General features: G+C 39.8%; 1 protein-coding gene across 12 annotated transcripts in view; it reads right to left on the bottom strand.

Moving 5' to 3' along the window:
* Positions 1–8,903: 8,903 nt before the first annotated feature.
* Positions 8,904–12,640, bottom strand: part of nfat5b (nuclear factor of activated T cells 5b) — a 58,771-nt gene continuing 55,034 nt past the window's right edge. For 11 of the 12 annotated variants that reach the window (XM_020055467.2, XM_020055432.2, XM_020055426.2 and 8 more), the window contains 3 exons: positions 10,704–12,597; positions 10,332–10,588; positions 8,904–10,110 (listed from right to left, as the gene is read on the bottom strand). In XM_020055467.2, coding sequence (XP_019911026.2) covers positions 10,350–10,588; positions 10,704–12,597 — 2,133 coding nt within the window. In that variant the 3' untranslated portion in view covers positions 8,904–10,110; positions 10,332–10,349. The remainder of the gene's footprint in view (positions 10,111–10,331; positions 10,589–10,703; positions 12,598–12,640) is intronic. The other variant, XM_013138089.3, reaches the window with a different exon arrangement.

Raw genomic sequence — 12,640 nt, 5'->3', positions numbered from 1 at the left:
TGACAGGATGCTAATTGCTTAATCATATGATGTAGTACACCTGTATGGAATAATCTGCATTCTTTATGCTCAGGTTTTTCCTTTGATTTGTCAGCCATCTGTACAAATACAGTATCATTCAAAAGTTTGGACACACCTCAATGAATGGTATTTCTTTATTTTTACTGTTTTCCACATTCTAGAATAATAGTGAAGAAATCAGAACTCTGAAATAACACACATGGAATCATTTAGTAGTCAAATATGTCTTAAACAAATCAAAATACATTTATAGTTTAGACTGTTCAAAGTAGCCAACCTTTGGTTTGATGACAGCTTTGCACACTCTTTGTCATTTTCTCAACCAGCTTCATGAGGTAGGCATCTGGAATGCTTTTCCAACTGCTTTTCCTTTACTCATACCAAACCATCACAAATGGGTTGAGGTCGGGTGTTTCTGGAGGCAAGGTCATTTAATCTTATTTCCTAGTTTTGATGTCTTCATTCTCTTTATTCTATAATTTTGAAAACTGCAAAAATAAAGAAATACCTTGAATAAGTAGGTGTGTCCAAACTTTTGACTGGCACTATTTGTATATATACATTTTCTTCAAAAGGTAATATTACTTCACTACTGATGTGAAACAAACACCTCTATGGAAAATTAAGCAGAATGATTTCTGCAGTATTGTTTGGGCAGTTTTTCAGGGTGGGACTGAGTTCGAGTTGTCAAATGCACAAGTTCTTTGCGTTACCTCAGCTCAGACATTGCCTTTAAATGCAACAAAAACACAACCGACTGAGGAAAATCCAAAGCAGCCACGTTACAAGTTTAAACACACCCCCAACACCGGCAAACATCTACTGTTACAAATTGGTCTGATTGAACCCAGGCCTTTCAATATCAAACTAAAGACAAACAAATCAAGGTGACACTGACTATCTGATGACAAAAAATTTAAACAAAACTCAATCTCAATTACAACTTTGAATTTGAATACATTTTTGTTTGTCTTGAATGACATACGTACTATGACTCAATAAAGTAGATTCCCTGGAACTATTAAAAAAAGAGGCATAAATAATTAACAAAATAAAATATTAATAGTTTCCCCTTAGCAGTGAAGAATCAAGAGATTCCAGACAGAAAAAAAAAATATATATATAAAAAGTAACACAATTATATTGAATCAAGCTGCACAGCAGTTTGATCCTAAACATCAAATGCACCTACAGTGGATAAGGAGTCAACACACCACTTGCTCAGTCTTTTCATTGTGCAACACAACCTATTCCACATTTTCGAAGAAAGTTTAAGTTAGGACTAGGGGTGGTACACTTAGGAACACACAACACCTCTTGGAAAACCAAAAGTGGTACATGTAGGAAAACTCAACACCTCCTGGAAAGCCTGGTGTTTTTGGCAAAAATGTTTTGCACAATTGTCTTACTGAGATGGATTTTTCTTTTTACCTTTGCTCCTTTTATATTTACCTTGATCCTGAGAAACTATGCAGATAACAAGCATACCCATAACATGATGCTGCAACCACAATACGTAGAAAACACAGTGGGTTTCAATTGGTATTGTGTTAAATTTAATTTGACCCCAAAAAATTTTTATATCTAGCCCAACAAGGAAATCATTGAAGGAAGTCTTTGTTTTGTGTTGTCTTGCTGAATTGGGTGACACATATATTGTAAACATAATAAATTATTTGGAGTAGCCCTTTTAATCCAGTCCTTTTCACTTTGTCACGCACATAAGTAATATGGAGTTAATGCAGTGTTTTTTTGGCGGTGGTGTTGGCATCATGTTTTGGGGATGCTTTTTACTGGAAGGAACTGAGGAATCAAAGTAAATGTATATGCAAACGGACTTCTACATTATGAAAACCAAACCCTGGAACACAATTTCATATTTCAGCAGGATAATTAAAAATGTTAATCTGTTGAGATCTCCTGAATGGTCCAGTCTCTGTCCTGACATAAATTCGCTTTACAATATCTATTCAAATGTTGGTTTCCATCAATGATTTCCCACCAAATGTATTGAATTTGAGCAACCCTGAACAAACAGTGGATATATGTTGCCATACGAGAATATTATAAATATATTAATTTTGCAGTGATCTGTTAAAAAAGTGTGTAGACCTTCACTAGTTACTGTATTTATACAACACAAATATAATTTTATATTTTAGAAAAAAAAAATCTAAATATTCATATCCCTTAGGTTTTTTCTTCTTATGTTTTTGCATTACAAAGTAGGATTAAAATGTATTTAATTGTATATACAGCTCTAGAAATAATTAAGAGACCAATGCACCTTTTTCTTAACTTTCCAAAAAGGTTGAATGTTTTGAGTGAGGAACAGAAGCGTTCTAGTTGCAGTCGTCTCTTAATTTTAACCCGTCTGTTCCTCACTCAAAATCTTCCTTTTCAACTTTTTTGTAAAGGAAAGTAAAAGGTGCAGTGGTTGTTTTTCTACCAAAATATCAAAATAATACACTTAAGTATACTTCTGTTTTGCCTTGGGAATCTGGGCTAGCCTAAATTGCAAGAAACAAATGAGCAATCATAAAGGGGCAAAATCTCCCCAGGTACATCTCACACAATTGTAGAAGTCTGTGCCAACCTGGTCAAGTACTACAGGAAATGTATGACCTCTGTAATTGCAAAAAAAAGGTTTCTGTACCAAATATTAAGTTCTGCTTTTCTGATGTATCAAATACTTATGTCATGCAATAAAATGCAAATGACTTATTTAAAAATCATACAATGTGATTTTCTTGATTTTTGTTTTAGATTCCGTCTCTCACAGTTGATGTGTACCTATGATAAAAAGATTACAGACCTCTACATGCTTTGTAAGTGGGAAAATTGGGAGTGTATCAAATACTTGTTCTCCCCACTGTAGAAAAACATTACATTGAATTCAATTGTATCTACAACTTTTCAAAATACAAAATATAGATCAACTTAACTCAAAATGTATTTAAAAGAATTACAGTTTTTTTTTCAGTAAACAAATTAGATTTTTAGTTTCTCAAGTCTAGAGGCAGCCAGAGAAAATATGTATAAAAAATACTGGGAAGGGGGTATAATACCTCAGGGGCATCTTATCCCATGTTGCCCCACAAGTACAAATATAAAGCATGTAGTTGTTATTTTAAATCCCTACCAGGAGAAGAAGCCCAGTGGTCAGGCACTGGAAGCATACGGAGAAAAACAGAACTGGGAAAACAATCAATCAGCAGATTTTCTCATAAAACAAAACCACTGTGGACTATGTTTTATAGACTTCACTCGTCATTTTCTGAAAGTTTCAAAATGTGGTGTTGATTAGGAGTGCAGGGCAAGGCAAACTGAGTTACTGTATATGTGCACCAAAAGGATCTCATTAGCTTGTATTTGGCTCTGCCCACTTCCTGTCTGCCCACTTGGGTTCACTAGCCTCTGATTGGAAGCGACAGCTTATGGTAAATCTTCGGTTAGTTCTAATAAATATTTGCCTGAACTAAGTGTTTATCAAAAACACAAACAAAATTCCTGAGTGGCCAAGTTACAGCTTTGACGTAAATCTACTTAAAGATCTACGGCAAGACTTTAAAATTGATGCTATGATCCTCAACACTTTGACAGAGGTTGAATACTTTTTCTAAAGAATAATGGGCAGATATTGCTAGTAATAAAAAGTTTAATGCATTTAACTCCTACTTTTTAATGCAAAGAAATTAATAAAAAACTTAAAGGGATCAATACCTATACCCACTGTACAACACAAATTGCAAAACAATATAAATGTATCTGGTCATTGAAACACATTCATTAATCACAAGTCGTATGGCTTGCAAGATAATAGTTATTAGCCACTTACACTATTGTCACAGTGGTGAATGAAACAGGCAATAATGGTACAAGATAGATCTGGACTACTACCAAAGTTTATAAAGGCACAAGTACATTATCTAATGTACTGAACAAAACAAAAATATATTTGCTCAATGCTCTGATTTTATAAATAACTGGTTTCCTTTCGGTTGGTCACTTGATAAGAAACTATGGGTTTGCAACTCTAACCATAGAATCACTTCAAACCCAAAAGAAGCCAGGCAATATAAATTACAGCTCAAAATCTCTGACACTTTGGTCTTCGTTGCACTGAGCAAAACGATTCACACTTCTGTAGAATACAGGCAATCTAAGGACTTGAATTGTAAAGTAACGGAAATGTCATTTTTTCCAGTCGTTGTGTGCTAGGATTTGTTTTGTATCCACATTCTTCGTTAAAACCACTGCCTATTCTTACACCTGTTTAGCCAGGCTAACTTCTGACAACAAAATAGTTGGCAAAACCAAGTGATAAAGTTACCACTAAGCTGGGTTGGAATTTGATTATTGACTCTTCCCGAGAACAATACAGTGGTTCTCTCATCTAGGCTTGATTCACAATCGCAATGGTCATGGAACACTGCTCTGGCAGGAGAACATTGCACATTGCTGGAAGGACTTAAAGCTACCAGTGGGGCTAAGGTCAGACATCATAAAGCCCCATGTCAAGTATTGCACCATGACTATATGCTGCAAACATGATCAAATTCCTATTATTTGTCTACTATTTTCTGGCAGAGGTACAATAACTGGCTAGCTGGATACAAAACTGTGAGTGTGGTCCAATCACATTTATTTGTCCTGAAATGGCAAGTACCAAATCTGGGCACATTTTACCATGGATCCCAAGTCTTGTGCAAATGTTTCCCCATGCCAAGTTTTTTTTGTTGGCATCTTTGCATGACTCAAAAGTGGTGTCGTACAATTTTGGATACCAACATAATCAAGCCTCAGCCATGACAGGTTGCTAATCAGCACAAAACCTGTCTGCTGTCTCTGATTGGCCACCAGCTGGTGGCAAGAGGCAAAAGTTGAACACTTTGGCAAGGCCAAATTTTGTGAATGCTCTCGTGGACAGCAGCTGCTTTGCTTCCTCTTGCCAGTCCTGCTGTGGTGAGAGTTAACCTTCCGACATGTGTATATTGAAAACAACAGAGGTGGTAGCATCACTGAGTGTCGTTGTGAAAGGCCCTTAAAGGAGGTACAACCAGTTGAGTGTAAAATTTAATAATTTAAACAAGTATAACAACTTTGTTATATTTTCACCCAGGTTCTCTATTAATTATACACTATTGGTCGAAGATCTGACAATGTCAAGTGTAAAATATCTGCAAAAATGTATTACAATCAGAAAGGGGGTACCACTGTACATGGACCAGATGTGGCATCGGCTTGTGACCAGCTTCTTGTCTGTTTTACCAATCTAGGTCTTTCAAAAAGGCGCCTTTCACACTGGAATGTGGATCTTCATGTGGTCTAACAACTAAGGTATTGCCCAACGGTGTGCATGCCCACTCTACTACTGGGTTGGCAACACATTTCAAACAGTTCAAAGGGTTGCCCATGTCAGAGATTGTGTGGCAGTGAACCAATGTGCAGTTTTATTCAATGGATGTCAAAAATCCCAGCCTGGTGGATGACTTGCACTATGCATTACAGACTGGAAGGGGAAAGGGTGAATAGATTGAGTGCAGGTTGCGCATAACCTAGGCACCTTCCCGGTGTAATTGGATAAACCCATTTGTACAGTACCAAGTGAGTGACTGAAAGGGAACGTATGTTCATAGGTAAAAAGAAAAAGTGTGTGTGTGTGTGTATATATATATATATATATATATATATATATATATATTTGAAAACAAGTTATGAAACATCTCTAGCTGAACATTCATCAGGGTCACTTCTGAATCATTGTTTGGGTTGATAAATATAAAATTCTTAATTTTGAGGTCTTAAATTAATGGAAACAATACACTGAATTTACAGACACAAGAACATGAAGTGCCACCCAATTACAAAAACTCATCATCATCAATGTAAAATGTACTCTACTTGACAAATAGACCCCCATGTTATCAAAGGTACATTTTGTGGGTTATTTCTGAATGTTTTACTCAATATGCTTACACTTGAATATATAATAATCTCATTGGTTATTCATAACACAAAACATTCACATACTGCTGCTAAATTATATTGGCATATGTAATACATATCCAAAATTTACTATAATCACAATTGGTCCATTGGTAAGTAAGGTGGCCTGATAAGCTACCTTGGGTTGAGGTTACAGTTTTGGAGTTTGTCAATCCTATTAACAGGAATATATGGGATGCTGTTAAAATGTCTGTATGGCTTTATAACCGGCGCAGTTATTGAAGGGCTTGCTGTGTTTTCTTTATTCAAGAGGTTAAAACAAAAACAAAATGCTGCAACAATACTGTTGTATCTATCCCTGTCCTAACAAAGTAATCAGCTTCACTGACAGAGAAATCGCAGAAGACCAAGATAATATTAGTTTCAACAGGAGGGGAAGGACTAAATCTTCAATTTATATGAATACAATTAAACCAATGAACCACAACCAAACGTAGACATCAAATCATTTGTTGCAAAAACAATTGTGGGACACAATTTAGACAGTAGCGAATACAAAAAGACAAAAAAATAAATTATGTTTTCTGAAACGAGGTATTAGATATTATAGATAGATTTTCTACATCAGTAAAAAAGATATTGATGATACATTTTTTGTAAATCTTATAAAAATTCACATAAATACTCATACTATTGGAAACAAAAGTACTACTACTTCAAGAGTTGAAGAAAGCCAATCACAGACAGCTCTTTTCTCCAAAGCAATGGTTCATTCTTCATAAGTAGGGTCCCTTTAAATATCTGAAAGAGCAGTATGCTCTGGGATGGGTAATATGGGGCTCACCATCGGCCCAAACAATCACATTTCTAACGAGAGTTTCAATCCTCCCCATTTCAAAAAGCTGCTTGTTTAAAGTGATGTAAAGGTTATGATGTTAAAAACACACAGAAAATACCACTAAGAAAGAATGATGGAGGCACTCAACTGTTCTTGTTGCCTTCACAGAGACCAGCCCCTTTTCACGTGTATACAGAGACGCAGACTAAAAACCAGACCCAATCTTAGTGGTGGCTCAAATGCAGCCCAATACTATGTAAAGAATACAAGCGCAAACCAGTTTGGCAGAAGTACATCGTGCCTGACAAAAAACTAACTACAAACAACCATAAATTGTGAAAGCTCAACAGAAAACTTCTCCAGTCTCTTTTACCACTTTCTCCCTGTCATAACACGGCGAGTCTCAAAGGACAATATGAACACATCAATCCACATAAGCCATAAAACTGGCCATTCGAGAAGTAGGACACGGCTCTGACTTGTGGCCTTGACTGAGGTCCGAGGGAGGCCCACTGTTAGGATGGAAGTTAGTATTTTACAGCCAGATAAACATATGGAACTATAACCCAGTTTCCAAAAGAGTTTGGACGTTGTGTAAAATGCAAATCAAAACAGAATGCAATGATGCGCAAATCATATATCCCAATATTTAATTGAAAATAGTACAAAGACAACATATCAAATGTTGAAACTGAGAAATGAGAAAAGTTTTTGGAAAAATACATGCCCATTTTGAATTTGATGTCAGCAACACATTTAAAAGAAATGTACTACTGTGTTGCATCACCTCTTCTTCAACAATTCTCTGTAAGCGTTTACTCTGTAATACTCTGTAAGGAGACCAATTGCTGTAGTTTTGAAAGTGAAATGCATTCCCTTTCTTGCCTGATATAAAATTGCAGCTTCTCAATAGTTCAGGGTCTCCTTTGTCGTATTTTTAGTTTCAGATGTTTTCAATGGGTAACAGGTCTGGACTGCAGGCAAGTCAGTTTAGCACCCAGATTATTTTACTATGGAGCCATGCTGTTGTAATACATGCAGCATGTGGTTTTGGAATGTCCTGCTGAAATAAGCAAAACCTTCCCTGAAAAAGACATTGTCCAAATGGCAGCATATGTTGCTGCAAAACCTGTAAGTATTGTTCAGCATTAATGGTGCCTTCACAGATGAACATGTCACCTATGCCATGTGCACTAATGCACCCCCATACCATCACGGATGCTGGCTTTTGAACTGTGCGCTTGTAATGAGCTGGATGGTCCCTCTCTTTAGTCCGGAGGATGCGGCATCCATGATTCCCCAAAATAATGTCACATTTTCAATGGTCAGACCACAGGGCAGTTTTTTACTTTGCCTCAGTCCATCTTAAATGAGCTTGAGCCCAGAGAAGGCGGCGGTGTTTCTAGATCTTGTTTATTTATGGTAGCTTATTTGCACGGTATAGTTTTAGCTTGCATTTGTGGATGCAGCAACATACTGTGTTCACAGACAAAGGTTTTCAGAAGTGTTCCTGAGCCCATGCAGTGACGTCTACTATGTATTTAATGCATTGCTGTCTGAGGGCCCAAAGATCATGGCCATCCAATATTGGTTTTCGGCCTTGTCCCTTGTGTAAGGAGATTTATCCGGATTCTCAGAATATTTTAATGATATTATGTACCGTAGATGATGAGATCCCTAAAGTCTTTGCAATTTTACGTTGAGAAAAGTTATTCTTAAATTGTTGCACTATTTGCCTGTGCAGTTTTCACAGAGGGGTGAAGCCCTCCCTTTCTTTATTTCTGAAAGAATCATCCTCTCTGGGATGCTCCTTTTATACCCAATCATGTTACTGACTTGTTGCCAATTAATCTTATTAGTTGTGAGATGTTCCACAAGGTTTTTTTTTTTTTTGCATTACACAAGATTTCCAGTGTTTTGTTGCCCCTGTCCCAGCTTTTTTGAAACGTGTTGCCAAATTCAAAGTAGGCATAATTTTTTCAATAAACAATAACATTTCTCAGTTTCAACATTTGATATGCTGTCTTGGTACTATTTTCTATTGAATACAGGGTTTAAATGATTTACACATCATTGCATTCTGTTTTTCTTTACATTTTACACAGCATCCCAACTTTTTTGGAAACAGGATTGTATATTTCTGAATGATGGGCTCTACTGCTGCATTTAGCAACGTAAATACATGAACCCATTTATGAAATAATGAATGGATGAAGCCTTTCTGTAATATGGCATTATTATTAGGTTGGCACAATGTGACACTCTGGACTATGAAGAAAAGGCCAGTTTCAGTCTAACGAAGGCAAGCTAATACATGCTCTACATCATATAATGATACAAATAATATATTCCTGTAGTATGAACAACTGTGCACATTTGTACACATATTTTTAGGATCTAGGTATGAATGTGTGTATACACATACATTTAAGAACAGTACAAATACCAATAATGGCAGGATGATGTTTTGTCTTAGCCCACATTCATCCTGATCTAGGCTGGAACATCTCTAAAGTAAACAGATGAGTTTAATGTGGGAGAGAAATCCATAGTGTAACACTCAATCATCAAAAGTTACTATGATGGATAGGTAATGGCAAATGAGATAACCAAATTAGATAAAGTATTCCATGAAATGAATAATATAAAACTCATGAAACAATTTCACACACTTGAGTAATAAAGTTGTTGAGATCCAGTAAACATGGGAAGAGATACATTAAATAGTTGACTCGTGAGTGCATGGAGAAAGACATGGGCCAACTTGTCACAGAGGAAAGCATTGTAAGTGCTGAAAAACCTTTGCCAAAAATGTCTTTAAACGGTTCCTTTTTCATGAACTCTAAATAAAAAAAATCCTATTTTGTTTTCCTAAAATACTTTTTATAAGGTATAAAAAGGACAACAATAAACAGATCCAATACAGAGTCCAAACATGTCTGGAAAATGCAGAATGCCGTGCTACCCTGTACCAACATCTTTACAAAACCGCACTGCACATTTACGTACTAAGAATGGATGAGTTATTAAAACATTCTGAAGTGTGATATGTTTCATTCACAGTGACTAGCTGCGAGATACACTCACCACTCTGACACGTGGGGTGACAACAACCTATGTCCTATTTTGTGGGTATATAGCAACTCCTCAGCGTCAGTGATACTTTGGTGCATGACACATGAAGACTGTCCTTAGAGAAGGTAGCTGCTGAGGCATACGTGTAACTTGGAGCACACTGTTGAGTTTATTTCCATACATCTGCCGTCTGTAAAGTAGATCCCAGCTGGATGTCTTCTGGGCATCTAAAGGGAGGGGCAATTAAATGTTCGAAAGATATAATGGTAGATTAAAAGCATGTGATTTGTGGTTCATATTTCAGCTTGAAATCCATTTTGTTAAAATTGCCTTAGAGAGGTACCCAAACATTTTTTAACCTGAACAACAAAAGTGCAAATGTTCTAAAAAATGTGAAAATCACACTTGCGCTTCCATTTACAGAATTTACATAGAGATGAGCATTCACCTGAGACCCACTGCAGACCTAGTAGGAGCGAGTGAGGTTGTTGCCCTGTTCCTGCAGGCTCACGAGCAGGTCATCAATCTTCTCCATGTTCTGGGAAGTGGTCATGCTGTTCTGCATGTTCACTGACTCAGACATGGACTGGTTGAGCAGCGACTGAATTTGGGCCTCACTCTCTCTCTGGTTCTGACCAGACTGACTGATGGCAATGATTTGATCAGACAGAGTTGTTCCGGGGGAATTTATCAGCTGACCACATTCTATATGGAGAGGAAATAGGTAGTTATTGATTAAATGCTGTATTACATTTGAAAGGTTGGCAAAAACTTGATGAAATTTGATAAAAGGGGTGAAATTCTATTAATAAAGACTTACCATTCTGAATCCCAAAGAGGAAGAGGCCTGGCTGGTGGGCCTGGCTGGTCTGGTTAAGGCTCCCACTGACGGGTGTCTGGAATAGAGAGCCTGGCTGCTGCACTGGGGAGGAGGTGGAGGTCTGTAGGCCTACCACGCCCTTTTGGGTGCTGAACATGCCCGTTTGCGGAAGCTCCTGGGCAGCCATGCCACCTTGCAGGGAGGCTATACCGGATTGGGGCATGAAGAGGGAGACAGGCTGCTCCGGGCCATTGTTGGAGCTGGAGACCAGCTGCATGGGCTGCTGCTCCTGGAACAGGGTTTGCTGGCGAGGCTCAGAGGGGTTCCCCACAACCTGGCTCTGGTCCTGGAAAGCCATTGGCTCGGAGGGCTCCTGCTGACTTACTGTTACCACGCTGGCCTGAGAGAACAGCATGGAGGGGCTCTGTGGCTCCTGGGAGTTCAGGTTGCTGCTGCTCATTGGGGGCATCTGACCCTGGCCACTGAAAAGCAGGCTGGGGGGCTGCTCTGGGCTGGACAGGGGGTTGCTGCAGAACAGTAGGCCAGCCTGCTGCTGGTGGCTCTGAGTGTTTGCAGGTGGATGAGGGGAGACGTTCTGAAACATGGAGCTCTGTTGAGGCAGGTGAGACTGGGCTTGGGAGGGCTGCTGCTGCTCCATGGGGGTCCCCTGCTGAATGGGGGAGAGGTGGGTCTGAGCCTGGAAGACTGTCTGGGACTCGGGGACCGATGTCTGCAGGGCACTAAGGAAAGCCAGCTGCTGGCTGCCGTTAGCCGAGGGCTGCCCAGGCAGAGCATTCTGTGGGAGGAACAGGGTGGCGGCAGAGGGAGGTTGCTCTGGGGAGAGGCTGGTACCACTCAACACTGTCAGGCTGTTCTGGAACAGGGCAGCCTGGACCTGCTCCTGGGTGGGGGAGGGCTCCTGAGTGTGAAACAGCTGCCCTTGTGAGTCCTGCACTTCGGCCAGTGGGCTGGGGTTATGGAACAGGGGTGGAGAGGGGTGAGCAGGGGCCTGCTGGAGAAAGTTAGTCTGAATGGAGAGGAGCTCATTGGCTTGCTGAAAGAGCGATGCTTGCTGCTGCTGTTTCTGCTGCTGTTGGTGTTGCTGCTGGGCCTGCTGAAAGAGGGAACCATGGTTCTGCACCATGCCCTGCTGGGAACCCCGCTGTTCAACGTTATCCCCATGAGAGCCCCCCTGAAAGATGCTACACTGCATGGGCATCTGGGACTGAAACAGCTGCTGCTGAAGGCTCTCCAAAACTTGCTGCTGCTGCTGTTGTTGCTGAAGTTGCTGTTGTTTCTGTCGAATTTGTTGCTGTTGAATTTGTTGCTGCTGTTGCTGAATTTGATGTTGCTGAATCTGTTGTTGCTGGAGCTGTTGCTGCTGAAGTTGCTGTTGCTGTTGAATTTGTTGTTGCTGTTGCTGTTGAATTTGCTGTTGCTGTTGTTGCTGAATTTGCTGTTGCTGTTGAATCTGTTGCTGCTGCTGGCTGCAATACCCCTTGGCGTGCAGTTGTCTCACTGCCTGTTCAAGTTGGGCCACATCGTCCACGGGGAATAAAGGAAGCTGGTGCTGCTGTGGGGCCGGCTGTTGGGGCTCTGCTAGTTGACTGAGCCTCCCCACTGCCCCTTTGTTGTTACCGGCCCTGTCCTGCCCCAGACCCTCTCTGGCCTCCAGGAGGAAGGGTTGAGGCCCTGACGGAAGCAGTGAGTCTGCAGGCACAGGGAAGGAGCTAGTGGGACCAATGTCCTGCTTCTGCATGGTGCTCAGAGCCTCTGCACTGTTAAAGACAGCAGTTTGGGATTTGTCAGGGTCATTTGTAGGCCGCGGCAAGGTGTTGGAGAATGGGCTATTGTTGGAACCCAAGTCCAGCTGGGACATGACATCAGGGGTCTGCTGAGTATACGTGAAAGAGAAAATACACCACTTTATATTTGGG

This window comes from Esox lucius, chromosome 2 (assembly GCF_011004845.1).
Source record: "Esox lucius isolate fEsoLuc1 chromosome 2, fEsoLuc1.pri, whole genome shotgun sequence".
NCBI classification, from domain to species: Eukaryota; Metazoa; Chordata; class Actinopteri; order Esociformes; family Esocidae; genus Esox; species Esox lucius.
Note: the sequence above shows the minus strand (reverse complement) of the source record. Positions and strands in the feature narration are given on the sequence as shown.